The sequence below is a fragment of the Onychostoma macrolepis genome, chromosome 25 (genome assembly GCF_012432095.1).
Source record: "Onychostoma macrolepis isolate SWU-2019 chromosome 25, ASM1243209v1, whole genome shotgun sequence".
NCBI classification, from domain to species: Eukaryota; Metazoa; Chordata; class Actinopteri; order Cypriniformes; family Cyprinidae; genus Onychostoma; species Onychostoma macrolepis.
Window position 1 is genome coordinate 17,874,169 of NC_081179.1, and position 16,797 is coordinate 17,890,965.

The 16,797-nt window shown below is 33.8% G+C and overlaps 1 protein-coding gene across 1 annotated transcript; it reads left to right on the forward strand.

Moving 5' to 3' along the window:
* The first annotated feature begins 118 nt into the window (after nt 1-118).
* On the forward strand, nt 119-7,489 carry acot19 (acyl-CoA thioesterase 19). The gene is given in 11 exon segments (XM_058766418.1): nt 119-460; nt 536-635; nt 3,515-3,705; nt 4,153-4,322; nt 5,571-5,690; nt 5,792-5,811; nt 5,813-5,866; nt 5,959-6,052; nt 6,146-6,226; nt 6,305-6,446; nt 7,238-7,489. Coding segments are annotated over 11 exon segments (1,287 nt in total). The 5' UTR covers nt 119-270; the 3' UTR covers nt 7,363-7,489.
* The last annotated feature ends 9,308 nt before the right edge of the window (nt 7,490-16,797 follow it).

Here is a 16,797-nt window from a genome sequence, read left to right on the forward strand (position 1 = left end):
AGTCTTCTAAAATGTCAAATTTTATGGCAGGAAATCCTGTCACTTTGGTCAAACTATCTATATAAGTCTTTTATCATCAGTTTCGATAACCGGTTACGTTTTTATGGGCTTGTTTATCTCTGAACTTCAGGTCCAAATAAGGAGTTGTCTGTGTGAACCGCCGTCCTATAGGACAATAACCAGCTTAAACGCTTTACAAAAGCCTTTGCCATAGTTTGTATTCATTCAGACTTTTTCCAGCGACTCCAGTGTCCGTTTTTGAGGTATAACATGGCAGAGCACGGTCCTGTACTTTCTGTTCATCCTTCAAGCTGCTTGGTTGATGAAAAAACAGAGGTAGAAGTTAAGCACTTACCTGCCGATTATAAGATCACTCTTCACGCATTGATTCACTCTGAAGATGGAGACGACTGGGAAGCGTTCGGCCGCTACACCAGCGACTCCTCGGGGACTGTTAAAGGTGCACGACCAGCTTCAACCATCACACAATCTCAGTTCTGATTCTAAGAGGATTTACTGAATTATTAATACACAGTTTTCAGAGATAAAAGTCTTGGCGGGACATTTGAGGGAGTTGAAGGCATGGGTCTGCTGTGGAGTATGAGACCTGTTCCTGAAAGTAAACCGGGTCGCCGGTAAGTAATTAATAAAGCGAGCGATAAACAACCGCATTGATTGCATGCACTTCTAATTTAAAGGGACAGTTCACCTTAAATTGAACTTGTTTCATTTACTCTCTATATGTCATACCAAAAGTGTACTGCTATTTTTCTTTGTAAATCGAAATGGGAATTTTATCATAAAGGTGCTAACATAAAAAAAATCACGTGGGAATTTAAGGCCCATTGTCAATATAGTGCAATAGATGGGTTCCAGAGGCAAAAATACCATTCATCTTCTTCTTAGGGAAATTGTTAAAAGGTTATAGTTCATTCAAAAATTTAAATTAAATCATTAATTACTCACCCTCATGTCGTTCCAAACCTGTAAATCCTTCGTTAATCTTCAGAACACAAATTAAGATATTTTTGATGAAATCTGAGAGCTCTCTGACCCTCCATAGACAGCAAGGGTCCTAACACAATCAAGGTCCAGAAAAGTACCAAGATGATCGACAAAGTAGTCCATGTGACATCAGTGGTTCAACTGTAATTTTACGAAGCCACGAGAATACTTTGCGCAAAGAAACCAAAAATAATGATTTTATTCCACATTTTTGTCAAATCATTATTTAAAACTACAAAAAGGAGACAACAGCGGAACAGGAGAAGATGGCATTCTTTAAATCTGCACAAGGACTGTACCACGGTAGATCAACATGGTTTGTCGCGGATAACTAGTGATGTATAAAGCTATATGTATTCAGTGGCAGCTGCTGGTCTTTCAAAGAGGGGAATCTCATTTTCGGCCTACATCATAAAAATTGTCCATTTATTTATACGTAAATCCTGCCCTACGTTCCTTTTCAAGAAAATGCTCTGTGACCCTGTCGTACCAACTAGGCGTCTTTTCCAGTGATGCTAGCCTACTGTATGAATGAATGAATGAATGAACAAACAATCTAAAAAAAAACTTGACGGAGGAAATGTGGGAATTAGGTTAAACTGAAACAAGGAATGCGGTATAGCCTATAATAGGGTTGTCATGATACCATAAAAATGTCTTGCGATACTATACCAACTTAATTTATAATTCAATTCTACAAAATGAATCAAAATTTAATAAATAAATAGATGTAAGTGAAAACAGACAATATTATTCTCTGAATACTTAATTAATGTGAATGAATGACTGGCTATTGTTATCCATGAAATGATCTAAACAAAACTCGTCTTAGCACTGCACAGAAGCTGCATGAAGTGACATTTAGATGAGGCATTTATTCATTTAGACTGTATTTATAATTGCATAAATAATGTTATGAGATTAATGTTTTAAATACTAAATTCTGAATATAGAAATATGTTGGAAAATAATGTAATATGCCTACTTTTAGACGGGAAACGTAAAAACGGCCAGCAGGTGGCAGAAGTTCGTGACTGAATCACTGAGTCATTCAAACGATTCTTTCAAAACGGCTGAATCCTTCAGGAGCGAATCAAATGACTGTTTTTATGAATGGCTCAGTGAATCAGTGATTCTCCCAAGACAACGCGGATTTGGATTCGAACACAGAAACGAAACAAAAACAGCACTCTTGCTCGTGTCGTATTGCCAAAGTGTCAGGAGCATTTTTTGCTCGCATATCTTGAAATTTCCGAGTTAGCAGCATGTATATTAAAAGATAACATTATAAATGAATAAAAATATATATATAATGACTGATAAGAACCAAGTGCAAAGCCGCGATGGGACTGAGCTCCAATAGCTTCAGCGTAAGCGACTTTTTATAGGACAAAATCGCTGTCAATCAAAAGGAGATACAGACCGTCCAATCATCACGCAGAAGCCCGGAGTCCAGGCACGCCCACTCCTCCATTCACCCCCAGAGACGCTGAGCGTCCGGGGGCGGGACATAATCGCAGCATTTATCCAATGACCGTCTGGTTTGGAAGCACTGAAAAAAACTGTTCGAAGCAGCCCCATTGAAGTCAATGGACGCTCGGCTTCAGCAGAGAAATACACTGACGCTACGGGAATGAATGAGAAGGAAATCGAGTCCGACCTGCTATATGTAGCTGATTCTGAACGAACTCGTCTTCGAGATGAACGTGTTCTAACGCATTTTTAGTCAATAAAATGTTAACACAATAGTACATATTTGACCATTAATTATTTGACATTATAGGGGAAGCCGAGCTTCCCTTGCAGTCTTAAAGAAATCCCCACTGATGTATATGTATATACTATATGTAGTATAATAAATAAGACGCTTGTTCTTTGTTTTATTTTAAATAAGAAGGTGTAACATTAAAATATATTAAAGTGAGGGTGAGTAATTAATGACAGAATTTTCATTTTTGGGTGAACTACCCCTTTAATATGCCTTTGTTGTTTGCAATATTTCAGTTCACAATTTTTCAACTCGTTTTAAATAGCCCTGTTTAACTGCGGAATTCCTGGTGGAAAAACTACATTACCCATGATGCTTAAAGAAAATTCTACCAATCAGAGAGCCGCTGCGAGCAAATCGCGCCACCGAGGTCCGCTTATTCCATGAAGCACCGCTAATGACATAACAGAGTCTCCCCACGGTCTCAAAAAATACTTAAATATTTGTATGTATATTCAGATTTGGCAATAAACTTAAAATATGTTGTTTCTATATACAGTTAACTACTTTAAATAGGTTTATATTTCTCCGTCGTTTTTAACGAAATAGTTTTTTTACAATGCTTCATGAGATTGTTATTCTTTCCCTAATTAAAACTGTTAAGCTCACATTCTAGTATTTTTATCTTTTTAAGTAGCATGTCAATGTGGTGAATTTGTGTCTAACTTGAAACTGAAGCGAAAAATGTGTGGGAAAATCTTTATTCTTTTATTGACAGATAATTCTAATTTGAATTGACAGATTTCGGAAGAACAATGTCCAGACACCCGTTAAAGTGATGTTTTCTGTGTATGAAGGACACCTTGCTAGGGGCTTTAAGCATCACATACCCCTCACATCAGCTACTGCTGAACGCTGGTATTTGGCCCCTGAAGTCCAGAGGGTTGAAGTGACAGAGGGTGAGATAAAGGGGACACTCTTCATTCCTCCAGGTATGGATTAGTGATTAGATGCAGTCCTTGCCCATATATCATTAGTATAGTATTTGCAATAATTTTTAATTATATTTAATTTAATAACATAAATGTAATAATAATATAAATTACATAATATGCATGTTTAATAAATGTATTAATGAACATATTTTTAATTATAAAATAAATATTTTGATACTGCCATTTTTTAAAAAAAAGAAATGAATGCACTTATTCTGCAGTCATGCATTAAAATAAACAAAAGCGAAGGATTTAATTCAAAACATTCAGAAACAACACATGAGCTATGCATTTTTATTGTGCCACAAGAGAAGCGTTTATTTTAAAACTAACCTACTCCGTGACCTTGTACATTTAGATGAATGTAAATCATTGTACATTCTGTCTACTTTTACAGAGACTTAAGGGACTCTCCGTTTATGTGCGTGTGGTTTTGTAATGCAGGTTCTGGCCCCTTTCCTGCTGTGCTGGACCTCTGGGGAGGGCAGGGAGGTCGTGTTGAGTATCGCTCGGCGCTCCTGGCGTCCCACGGCTATGTCTCGCTGGCTCTGGAGTACATCGGGATCCTGACTGCTGCAGGAAAACTCCATCACGTGGATAACACCTACTTTGAGGTACATGTGTGCTACTGAAAGAGTAAAATCAGTAATATTGTGAAATATTATTACAATTTAAAAGAATTGTTTTCAATTGTAATATAAAATGTAACTTATTCCTGTGATCAAAGTTGGATTTTCAGCATCATTACTCCAGTCTTCAGTGTCACATGATCCTTCAGAAATTATTCTAATATACTGATTTGCTGCTGAGATATTTCTGATTATCAATGTTGAAAATAGTTGCGCTTCTTCATATTTTGATGTAAACTGTGATACACTACCATTCAAATGTTTTTTCCTATTCATCCAAAAAAAAGAAAAAGAAAAAAAGTTCCACAAAAATATTAAGAAGCAAAAGCTTTTTATTAATAATAATAATAATAATTGAGCATCAATGATAATTGAGCAACAAATCAGCATATTAGAATGATTTCTAAAGGATAATGTCACACTGAAGACTGAATGATGCTGAAGATTCATCTTTGCAATAGCTTTATATAATATAATAGCATAATAGTATTATATTTATATAGTTGTTATGCGTCGTGGTTGTAGTAAAGATGTACACAAAGAAGGGAGTAGACGTAAAGGGTTTTTAATAGACATCAACACACGTTTGGCATTGGAATGACATTAATCCGAGACAGAACATAAGGAGAACATAGGGCTTATAAAAGACAGGCAAACAAAAGGAGCAAACGAGATAATTAATCAGACACGGGTGCAAAAGAATAACTAAGGAGCAACACAGGAAAATGACCAAATAAGGGAAGACAGGAACAAAACAGGAAACATGATGAAAACTTAGACAAAACAAACCGAACATGTGACAATAGTAGCTTTACAATATTAATGTTTTACTGTATTTTTGGTCAAATAAATGCAGCCTGGGTGAGCAGAAGAGACTTCTTTAAAAATATGAAAAAATCTTATTACAAACATTTAACTGGTAGTGTACATGAAAATATATTTATTAAAATGAAATTACATTTCTATTACCTCTTTGCATATATATTACCTAAACTGCCATTTATTTAATGTTTGTTAATGCTAAAGTGATTCTAAAATAATTCAGTTATATGTAAAATAATTTTTAATGTTTAATTAGATTGAAAAATAATTTCAAATTGAATTAATTTAAAATTTATTTTTCAATATTTCATACAATCTGGTTCTTACATTGGAGAGGGACAAATAAGGTACATACCATAATATATACCTTGAAAGTATTTAAAGCACATCAAATATATTTTTGTTTTTCAGACTGCGTTCAAATTTCTACAAAAACACCCCAAAGTTCGTCCTGACCAAGTGGCAGTGATGGGGATGTCATTCGGTGTGTCTGTAATGCTGGGTTTGACCGCATCCTCAGAAATCGTAGAGGTAAAAACGTCATAAGTTCTCAGTTACATCAATACAGTGGAGATTTGATGCAGATTCAGTGATACAATGTATTTTTCTGTTCTTTGATGGCAACTTTTCAGCCCAGGTGTGTGTCATATGTGACATATCATGTCACTCAAAGGATCTTTGGCGGATGTCTATGCAGCACTGCAACAGTAAGAAACACCATTTTCACATAACATTATTAAGATGCATTACGTTATACAAACTCTATACTAATAACGTCTGTCATTCTGTCAACACCAAGGAATATAGACAAAATCCGCTATGATGAAAAGATGAGAATAATTTGGCGGGATCTGTTGCTGCCAGTCCCAGATGATCCTTCCGAGAAAGTTAAGGTATGAAAATGATGCATTTACTTTGTAATCGGTATATAATATTCAGTTTTGCACTACAAAGAGTCATGTGCTTGCAATTCATGTTTTTACCAGATGGGTGATATCAAGTGTCCTGTTTTATTAATCGTTGGAGAGGACGATCAAAACTGGCCGGCTTCAGAATCTGCAGCGGATGTGAGTCGATCAGTTTAATACATTAATATGTTTCATCTCAAGCCGGTGATTGAGCCGATCTCATTTCCTGCTCGGCAGATGAAGAGGATGATGGAGAAGGCTGGGAACAGTCACCTCCTAACGGTTCTCTCGTATCCTGGAACGGGTCACCTTATTGAGACGCCCTACAGCCCTCACGTCCGATTCAGTGACTTCAAGCTACTGGAGGCAAAGACCAAAGGTGAAAGTCTTAATACATCACATGAATAATCAAGATCATTGTTTCACTGAGTTTGAGCTTGTATGTATGTATGGTATGTATGGTATGTATGGTATGCATGGTATGTATATTAGGGCTGTCAAACGATTAATCGTATCCAAAATAAAAGTTTTTGTTTACATAATATATGTATGTGTACTATATATATATATATAATTTTTTTTTTTTTTTTTTTTTTTAAACGTATAATTTTGATATTTCGATATATTATTATTATGTGCTTTCCTGAAGCTCAAAGTATAGAGTAACACCAAGATCATGGGTTCAATTTCCAGCAAGATTCACAAACATGAACTGATAAAAAATGACACCTTTAACACAGCATCTGCTAAACGTAAATACTTTCAGAGGGAAGTATATCATTCATTCATTAATTTTTTACTTAACTTTGCTCCTGCTTTAACTATGAAATTTGTGGGTCAAATTGACCTGCTAAGATCACAATCATAGTAGAAATCTCAGAGTGTTGAAACTTTGCAGGCATGTTCATGACCCTAAACAAGAAATAATTTCACAATTTCAAGAAAAACATCCAAGTTTAACCAGTATTTCCAGTAACTCAAAAATGTGCTGTGGGTCATACTGACCAAGAATATAACATAAGGGCTAGTCTATGGATCATCTGTAATCTTATTATGAATTTTCCCCACCAGCATGCTTTTAAATGGGAAGTGAGATGTCATATTCACAGACGGATAGATGAATGTGCGTTGTATTTCAGGAGGTTGAAATGACATTGCTTTGTATCGTAGTGGTGGTGCTTTGGGGAGGAGAGACGGTTCCTCACAGTCGAGCTCAGGAGGAGTCCTGGCAGAAAACTCTGGCTTTTCTTGAGGAGCATCTCTATGACAACAGCAGAGAAGTTACACTCTGCTAACCATTTATATATACTGTATCTACAACTGTGAGACTAATTCATCTTCAATGTGCCTTTATACAGTAATACTGAAGAGATTAATAGTGTTAATTATCATTTTAAAAGTATTAATTATTAAATTATTGCAATGAGTTATGAATGAATTGTACTTAAATATTCATTTAAAATGAATTAATACTTTAATAATTATTAGTAATTAAAGTATAATATATTGTTGGTAATAATGGTATTTTTTAATTATTAATAATAATTAATTAATTGTTTTATATTTAATAATTAATTCAAATAAACACTTTATATTTTTAATTTTAGGTATGGATCTATGTTCCAAATTATTAGAATTAATTAAAATAATTAGTACAAATGAAAATATCTAGTGCTGTCAAATGATTAATCGTGATTAATTGCATCCAAAATAAAAAATTGTTTACATAATATGTGTGTGTACTCTGTATATATAAATAAATACACACACATGCATGTAGATATTTAAGAAAAGTATGTTATGTTTATATATTAAATATTTAAATTATCTGAATATAAATATATACATGTAAATATTTTCAAAATATATACTGTATGTGAGTATATTTTATATATATATATATATATATATATATATATATATACACACACACACAGTACAAACACATATTATGTAAACAAAAACATTTATTTTGGATGCGATTAATCGTTTGACAGCACTAAAAAATATCTAATTATTAAAAAAAAAAAAGTGAATTACATGGGTTTTTTACATTTGAGTTGATGTTAACGTGTAAACCTTTAGGATGTTAGAAGAAAAAAACAACTTTTAATCATAAAATTAAAGTACAATTTATTAACCAAAACAATTTATTTTTACATGTAGACAACTTATTGAAGACCTGTTATTTGCACTGATGTATAAATGTAAAAACAATTCTCGATTCTATGTGATGGTGCAATTACAAATGTCAATAACTAGCCTACCCTTCAGTTTCTGTTAGTTGTCTCTTCATTTTTTTATTTTTAACTTCTGAGCTTAATTATGGTGTCGCACATGAGCATTTCAGTAATTAAAGACACGTTGAGTAATTTAGTGGTTCACTGGCCCTGAATCTCACTCATGCACGAATGCCAATGGTCTTTTCCGGCCAGAAAGTGTGCTGTCCTTTTGGGCTCCTTGATCAAAATACCAGGGCAATGAAATCAATGAAATGTTTATGTGTTTTTATTTATTTCATTTTTGTCTAGCTTCAATTGATAAGTTGTGTGTTTACTTCTTTTGATACCAAAAAACTGTCACAAACTCCCGCTGCGATGGGGATCAAAGACTGATGTGTGCTGCTGCTGCCAGCTCCAGACAGCCTGCCAGAGCGTCTCACACGAGCAGAGCATTAGCCGTTTCACCATTGATGTTGATGCCAAACAGTGACAGTGATAACATTTGTCTCATTTGTCAATGTGCAGAATGAGGCTGATATCAGAAGTGACACATCTCATAATCACAGCTGTGCTTTTGTAGTGTGTTCTTCCAGAAAATATTTTAACTTTTACAAAGGAAAACAACAACAACAACAACAACAACTGTGTTCCCAGGACTAGGCTCTTTTTCATAAATATTAGGTTGGGGCCACATAGTTGTGATTTTATTGCATCAGATTTCCACATATTTCAAATTTTATAAGTTTTTACAGAGTTACAATATTTGTATATTACCGTTTTACGTTTCTGCATAAGATGTTGCATAACTTTCATAAGTTAGTAGTCAGTTAGTAATCAGTAGGTTATGTAGTCACGATTTTAAGGTTTATACAGAAAATGGATGTTCAAAATAAATATACCCAGAGAAATGCACTGAGAGCTAGCCTCATTCTTTTAACAGAAGAAATGTAGAACCTAAATAAGAAGTTATATTTTGTATTGTATCAAATGTAACATTTAAAAATTTTATTTAATGCATTTTAATAATATTATTAATATTGCATAATATTTTTAATCAAATAAAGCACACAGAAGAAAATAATAAATGATTTTTTATTTTATTGTAAGTTATCTTTTGTATTATATCAAATATAACATTTTAAAATGTAATACATTTTGATAATTAATGATTAAATATTATACAACATTATTTTAATCATATAAAGCAGACAGTAAACATGTAATAAATATTTTTATTCATTTTACTAAGAAGTTATATTTTGTATTGTCATTTTAAAATGCAATAAACAATTAAAAAAGAAATATTTTATATTATATCAAATATAACATTTTAAAATGTAATACACTTTGATAATATGATTAAAAATTATTTAACATTATTTTAATCAAATAAAGCAGACAGTAAACCTAATAAATATTGTTTTATTCATTTTACTAAAGTTATATTTTGTTTTATCAAATACAGCATTTTAAAATGTAATACATTTTAATAATATAAATATTATATAATATATGATAAAGCAAGCAGTAAATGTAATAATCGCAGATTAATTTTACAGAGAAGTTATATGTTTATTATATCAAATAAAACAGTTTTAAACGACGTTTAATACATTTTAATACATACTATGATAAACATTATAGAATTATTTTAATCATATAAAGCAGACCGTGAGGATTGTTAACTAAGAACCATATATATCTGTTTACAATATTGAGCATTTTATTGATTTTTTTTCATATTCATGTTTACAATCAAAACATTGATCAGCTAGTTGTCTGTCTGTCCTGTCATAGCAGTATCAAAGTGAACCCAAGCTTCGAGTCAGAGACACTATTTTTCTTCAACACAAGATGAGACACGTCTTCATACTCTGGTTATGATTTGCTGGAGGTGTGAGCTGGTAATCAAAAGTGCTTTTACATTAAAAAAGATGAGAGAATCATGTCACATAAAATGTCTAAAACCTTTTAACATATTCCAAACAGCATCGCCGAATAACTGACAAACTGCAAGACAACAACAAAGCAGCGTTTTAAAGACTAATAAACTCACGGCAAGTCGGATATGTAATCTGATTAATGATGTGTGATGATTTGCATCTCCACAATATGAAGTGCTGGTCAACATTACCTTAAATGAATGGCATTGATAAACAGGACCAGTGCATTTATTTAATACCCCAACTCACATTCCAGACATGCCAGACTTGGTGAAGATTTGCTGCAAAGATTTTGATTGATACATTTGCATTTTGTCTGGGTCTGTAAATGTCTACAGATGCCAAAAACAGCCTCGAGGGAATGACAAATGTGTTGGCTTGGTTGGTATGCGGTTTCTAACCACAGCTGTTGACTCCAAGATCATAAAAATCTGCCTTTGAAAAGTTAAAAAATGTATTTCTGTGATTTGTAGGCCAGATGCGCTGTGTTTATCGGTATCTGTACCGCAGCCACTGGCGTTAATTTCATTCGGGTAATAATTTGTAGCAATAAAGAAGGTGATGTTTGAGGGATTCCTGTCCAAAATGTGGCTTAAAATTAGGTTTAGCCTTAAAGATGTGAGTAGTGCTTTTGATAGAGATGTTTAAATTGATGCATGAGATGAAGACAGTCATTGCAGTGGAAAACTGGGTCTTTTATGCATCTGTAACCCAAAACATGACCATCAATCCACACAAATATGTGTCAGTATAACATTTTAAGACCACTCTAGTTTTTTTTTTAATTAAACTAGATAATCTTTGTTTTGTGTGTTTTATCAAGAAAACTGCTCAAGTGCCTTTCATAAGAGTTTGTGTTGTGTTTGCATATGGCTGGAAATGTAGTTTGGGAAAAAAACCCACCTGCAAGTCATTTTCTCTTGCCCTGGGCTGACCGTTAGACCTTTTAACCCTCATGAAAACTAAGAGAAAATGCTTCTCTCCCTGTACAGATGTCTTTAAAATCACAACAAAACATAGAGGGGCTTATTTGTTCAAATGTAATACATTCAGTTTCACTTTCAAGGCATGACAGCGTCAAATGTTGACGTCTTTCGAGAAATAGTTGACCCAAAAATGAGAACTTGCTCACTTTAGGGCTGTTTTGTTTCTGCTAAAAAGAAAACATCCAAAATGTATTTCAGTGTTATTTTACTACACTTTTTTTTTTTTTTTTCAATTTGTGTCTGTAGATATCAATTACAGTACATATCGTATTAGTATGTACTTAAATATTACTAGAATAGTTCACCCAAAATTAAAAAAAAATTCTGTAAATGTACTCTCACTCGGGCCATCCAAGATGTAGATGAGTGTTTCTTCATCAGATTTAGAGAAATGTAGCATTGCATCAGTTGCTCACAAGTGGATGCTGTGTAGTGAATGGGTGCCGTCAGAATGAGAGTCCAAACAGCTGATAAAAACATCACAATAATCCACGCCACTACAGTCCATCAGTTAACGTCTTTGTGAAGCAACAAATCCATCATTAAGGCACTTTTTAAGCTTCAAATTGTCGTTTCTGGCCAAAATATGAGTCTCCATAATCCATAATAACACTTCCTTCAGTGAGAAAGTCCATCCACTGTTGTTTACGCACATCAAAATCCACTGACACATTTGTTTAGAGCTGTTTTTGCTTGTAATCGTTGCTTGATCTGTGCATATTTCTCTTCTGATTCAGACGAGACGACTTCCAGAAAGCAATATTCTGGATAGAGGACTCGTATTTTAGCAACAAAACTTTTTTTTTCTTTACAAACACACATCTTTTCGCTGATGTTAACTGATGGACTGGAGTGGCGTGGATTATTGTGATGTTTTTATCAGCTGTTTGGACTCTCATTCTGACGGCACCCATTCACTGCAGAGCATCCACTTGTGAACAACTGATGAAATTCTACATTTCTCTAAATCTGATGAAGAAACAAACTCATCTACATCTTGGATGGCCTGAGGGTGAGCACATTTTTAGAAAAATTTCAATTTTGGGTGAACTATTCTAGTAAAATTTCAGCACGTACTAATACAATATGTACTGAAATTGATACAGACACAAATTTTCTTTTTAGCAGAAACGGCATCTGAAAAAAACTGTTAAAGCTAAATTATATCTGCACATCTATACTACTAACACGTCTTACATTTATATTTACTATTTGGTGCTTTTAGTACAACGACTAAAAATAGATCCAACTTAGGTTTTTGCTTCAGCACCCAGATTTTATAGCATTTATATATGCTTTTAGTACAACAACTAATAAAGTACGGGCAATGACTCCCCTGAGCATTTTAAGTACAGTTTTTTTTGCTATATAGCGGCTTCTTACAACTTGTTCTCAACATACTTTTTATAATGATTTTGGGAGATATCCTGAAATATTCATTCCCGCATAAAGTTCTCACTAGCCTGTACCACACTCTATATATTCCCAAACATTCATTTCTTTCTTCTAAAGAAATGCATTTGTAGTAGACACACCTTCTGAAGCAGTAGTATGAAGCATTTAATCCAAGTGTGTAAACTCGTGTTGATTGTCAAACACATTTCTATACTCTGATGTGTCATTAACCGCGGTGACGAGAGCGTGTCCCGTAATGAATCCAGCCATCATTCCCTCATGACAAGAATAAATCAACTCTCAATGCAACATAATCCTTTTTTCCTTCACACAGCCTTGGGGCTTTTCTTCCTTCTCTCACACACTCGGGAGCTCAGGTGTGTCTTTACAAGCTTCAGCTTTCAGAGTTATTACTGCACAATCCATTGCTGGCAGCTACAGGTACACGCACACAAGCCCGGGACCACAACACACTGAGATCATCAGCAGAAGACCCCATCTAATCACCTTCAAACCCTCCATCCCGCTGCGTGGAAGTGATAGTGTGTAAGTGTTTAGTCGTTTCTGTGTAACCAGCTGTGCTGCAGTATTAAGAGTAATACAGTGACATGCAAATTGTAAGTCAGTGCTCTATTGTTCTCTATAGAGTATTGGACTATGATGAATCATTTTTGGTAGAAGCCGAAGCTGTTCAGTCAAGTCTAGTCCAACCATATGCTATTTGTCTTCATCTGCAAAGGTATGTGTAGAACATATTCACAGTCACAGCTGATGTAATGATTTCTTGGTTAGAATGTTTGGTAATATACAGTTGTGGGATGTTGTATCTCAGTACTTTATCCAAAATAAAAAAATGTGTGTTGAGCTACTTTTTTTGTGTGATAGTTTGTGGTTAAAATAATTTTTAAGAAAAAGAGAACATAACCTCAACAAAATAAGAATTGTTAATGTGCAAATGTCAAATGTTTTATTATAATCATAATTTGTTTTAACATGATCAGAAGTGCTAATGAGCAATTTTTTGTTAGAATATTTTTTACATTTATTTTATTGTATTTTTGTTTTTAATGTTTCAGTAACTTCTATTTTTATTTCATTTTTAATATTACAATTAATATTGCAATATTGAATCTAATATTGCAATATTGTATCTAAACATTTAATTGGTTTTATGTTTTAGAAACTAATATTTTATTTGATTAAAAGTGGCAAACTGTAATATATATATATATATACATACACATAGTAGGCTGAGAAAAATGCTCATTTTAGAAGAAAATTTCAAATGGAACTCTTGATATATAAATGTATGTTATATGTGTATATATATATATATATATATATAAAATACACTTTATAAAGATCAATGAAATTGTGCTAAAATGTAATATAATATTACTATTACTATCATATTTGAGAGATCAACTGCCCTATCCAGATAATATAATATATCAAATTTTAGAATTTTAGCACAATTTCGTTGATCTTTATGAAGTAGAGAGAGAGAGAGAGAGAGAGAGAGACATTTTTAAAAATAAAATGACTATATTACAAATAAAATCAAATATTAGTTTCTAAAGCAAAACTAAATCCAGATACAATTTAGCACAGTTTTGTTGATATTTATGAAGGAACTGTTATGATGGCAGGCCTTAGTTGTATGACAATTACATTTTGCCAATTCCAGTTTTGTTCTGCTGTGTTGCACTGTTTAAAAGCAAATCTAATACTATAATGACTGTCTTGTTGTTGCATGTTTTAAATTCCCTGTTTTACCACAAGTAAGACTTAAACAGAAGCCCACCTGTACTCCCAGAGCTGTCACGTAAATACATTGTGGCTTGTCTTGAATGAAACTGGACTAGTGCATTGTGGTGAATGATCTATGCTCTGTAAAAAAAGACTCTTCCTCTTTGTGTCGTAGATGTACTGAAACTGATCAGATTACAGGCTCATCTCACACTACTGAAGTTAATGGATGTCAGTAGTTATTAAGTGTTTGCTTCAGGACCCCGATTTTATAGCAGACTAAAAATTCCCCAAATTCTATCCATCTGTATGATTCGTGATGCAAATACTTTTCAAATCCAGCTAAATGATAAATTCTGATTAACAGTGCAGTCTCAGTCAGTTCTGAGGGCCTGTAAATCATAGGTGTTCAGCTGATTGCTTGTACTTGACATTTTGATTGCAGAATATTCAATTAGAAAAATGTTTTGACACCTTGCTTTAATTAAACCGGTAGTAAACCTTGAAGCAAGGGCTGCTTTTATTGTGACATATTTCTCACATTGATTTTGTATCAGATTCCTCCTCCTCCATTCATTCATTCATCCTTTCTCTCTCCTCACGCACCCATTTGTCCTATAGGTCCAGCTATGCTGATCCGATTGCAGACATCGGCATTCTTGCTCCTCTGTAAGTCTGCTCAAGTCTTTGACTTTGCTGCAAGCTGACAGTGAAATTACCCTATGAGCCCAATCATGGGAAACATGTGATCACTTGCCACCCTTGCATTGAATTTTTTCCCCACTTGTTGACACTTGAATCCTCTAACATGCACAAGTTGTCTTTCATTGTATATTTTTGACAATGAAACATTACATTTTTTGTTTTTTAAGTATCTTGTTTTTATTCCTAAATCAGGCGATAATTACTTTTAAGATGCAAATTGCAGCCTCGTTTCTAGGGAGAAATGAGAGATTATTTTCTCATATAATTATTTTTTGTAAGTATAGAATGCAGGAATGACGTATGTTGTAGGCCAAAACCCAGAAACGAGTACATTTTTTGAATGGGTTTTTGGTTAAATGCCTGAAATAATTGACTTCTGTGTGATTTCTTTTTTTTTTTTTTTTCAAGCTTTTACTTTTCTTTAAAAAAGTGGTTGCTAACATGTAGCTACATGGGAGGTGGTTTGGGACATTTAACTAACAGGAAAAACATCTAGCCTAACTCTTGCAAACTATTCTGACTCAAACTTTTAGAGAAAAGTTTTCTAAAATTGAAAGAGTTGTTTCATTGCTTAATAAGGTTTATATTTAGATGTTTATTATGTCACGCCAGTTCAGTCCATATAAGCTGTGAATGATCTGCATATTCATGCCATTTGAGAGAATAAGTTTAGGGACTGGCCAGATATTAAAATTACCATAAATTCCCTTGTAATTTGAGGTGTATCATAAGGCTTATATAATAATAAAATATTGGGAATATATGTAAAGGCCCGTTCACACCAAGCACGATAACTATAACGATAACGATAAAGATATAGTCCTAAAAATCATTCTCAATATTGAAGAATAGCAGAGTCCACACCACAGTTATAACGATAAAGGCACAGAGAAACGATATCGTTGGAATGACTTTCAAACATTGACAGCCAATCAGAATCCATCCTGCTATAATGAGCTCGAGAATTTAAAGCGGCAGACGCATGTGCGCTTAGAATAAACAGACGATATCGTCCGCTGGTGTGGACGCTAATATCGTTATCTTTATAGTTATCGTCCTTGGTGTGAACGGGCCTTAACTGTCCAAGAATTAATTATTTGCCAAATGACGGTAATTTTCTGCAAATCTGTACCCGTTACAAAGGGATTCAGGCAAATGGATGCACAGCAGCTTAAACTCTATTGCTAAGAATCATTATTTTTGCGCAATCACATTGGTTTGTTGGCATGTGAGATTTAATGCACAAAAAAAATCTGTCCACGAGTTGTTTGTCTAAGTGAAAAAATGTGCTGTTGCTGCCAAATCTCAATTACTGAAAAAACGCAACTATATATCGTCATGTTTTCTCAAGCAAAACCAATGTTGAAAGTCTAATGAAAACATATTGTCATACATTTTTTTGGCATATACAAAGTACGTTGAAGGTACAAAACAGGAAGTTTGGGTGTGGCATATTGCAAAGCTCCTCCAATAGGCTTTAGTTTCATGATTTCCTGCTTGCTGTTGCTAGCCAATAGCAGGTTAATTGAGGGGAGGGCATTCTCTGTCTAGAAAGCATTTGATTGGAGAACAATTTGTAGTACAGGATGAGTAATCAATATGCAGGTAACTTTATTACTTAAGGTTTAGCTAATGTAAAACCTGGTAGAACTTAACTTTTGTGATTTGTAGTGATAGCAGCTCCAGTCCGCCTCCAGGACGAATGCATGGGGAATTCGTGTTATCCTAAC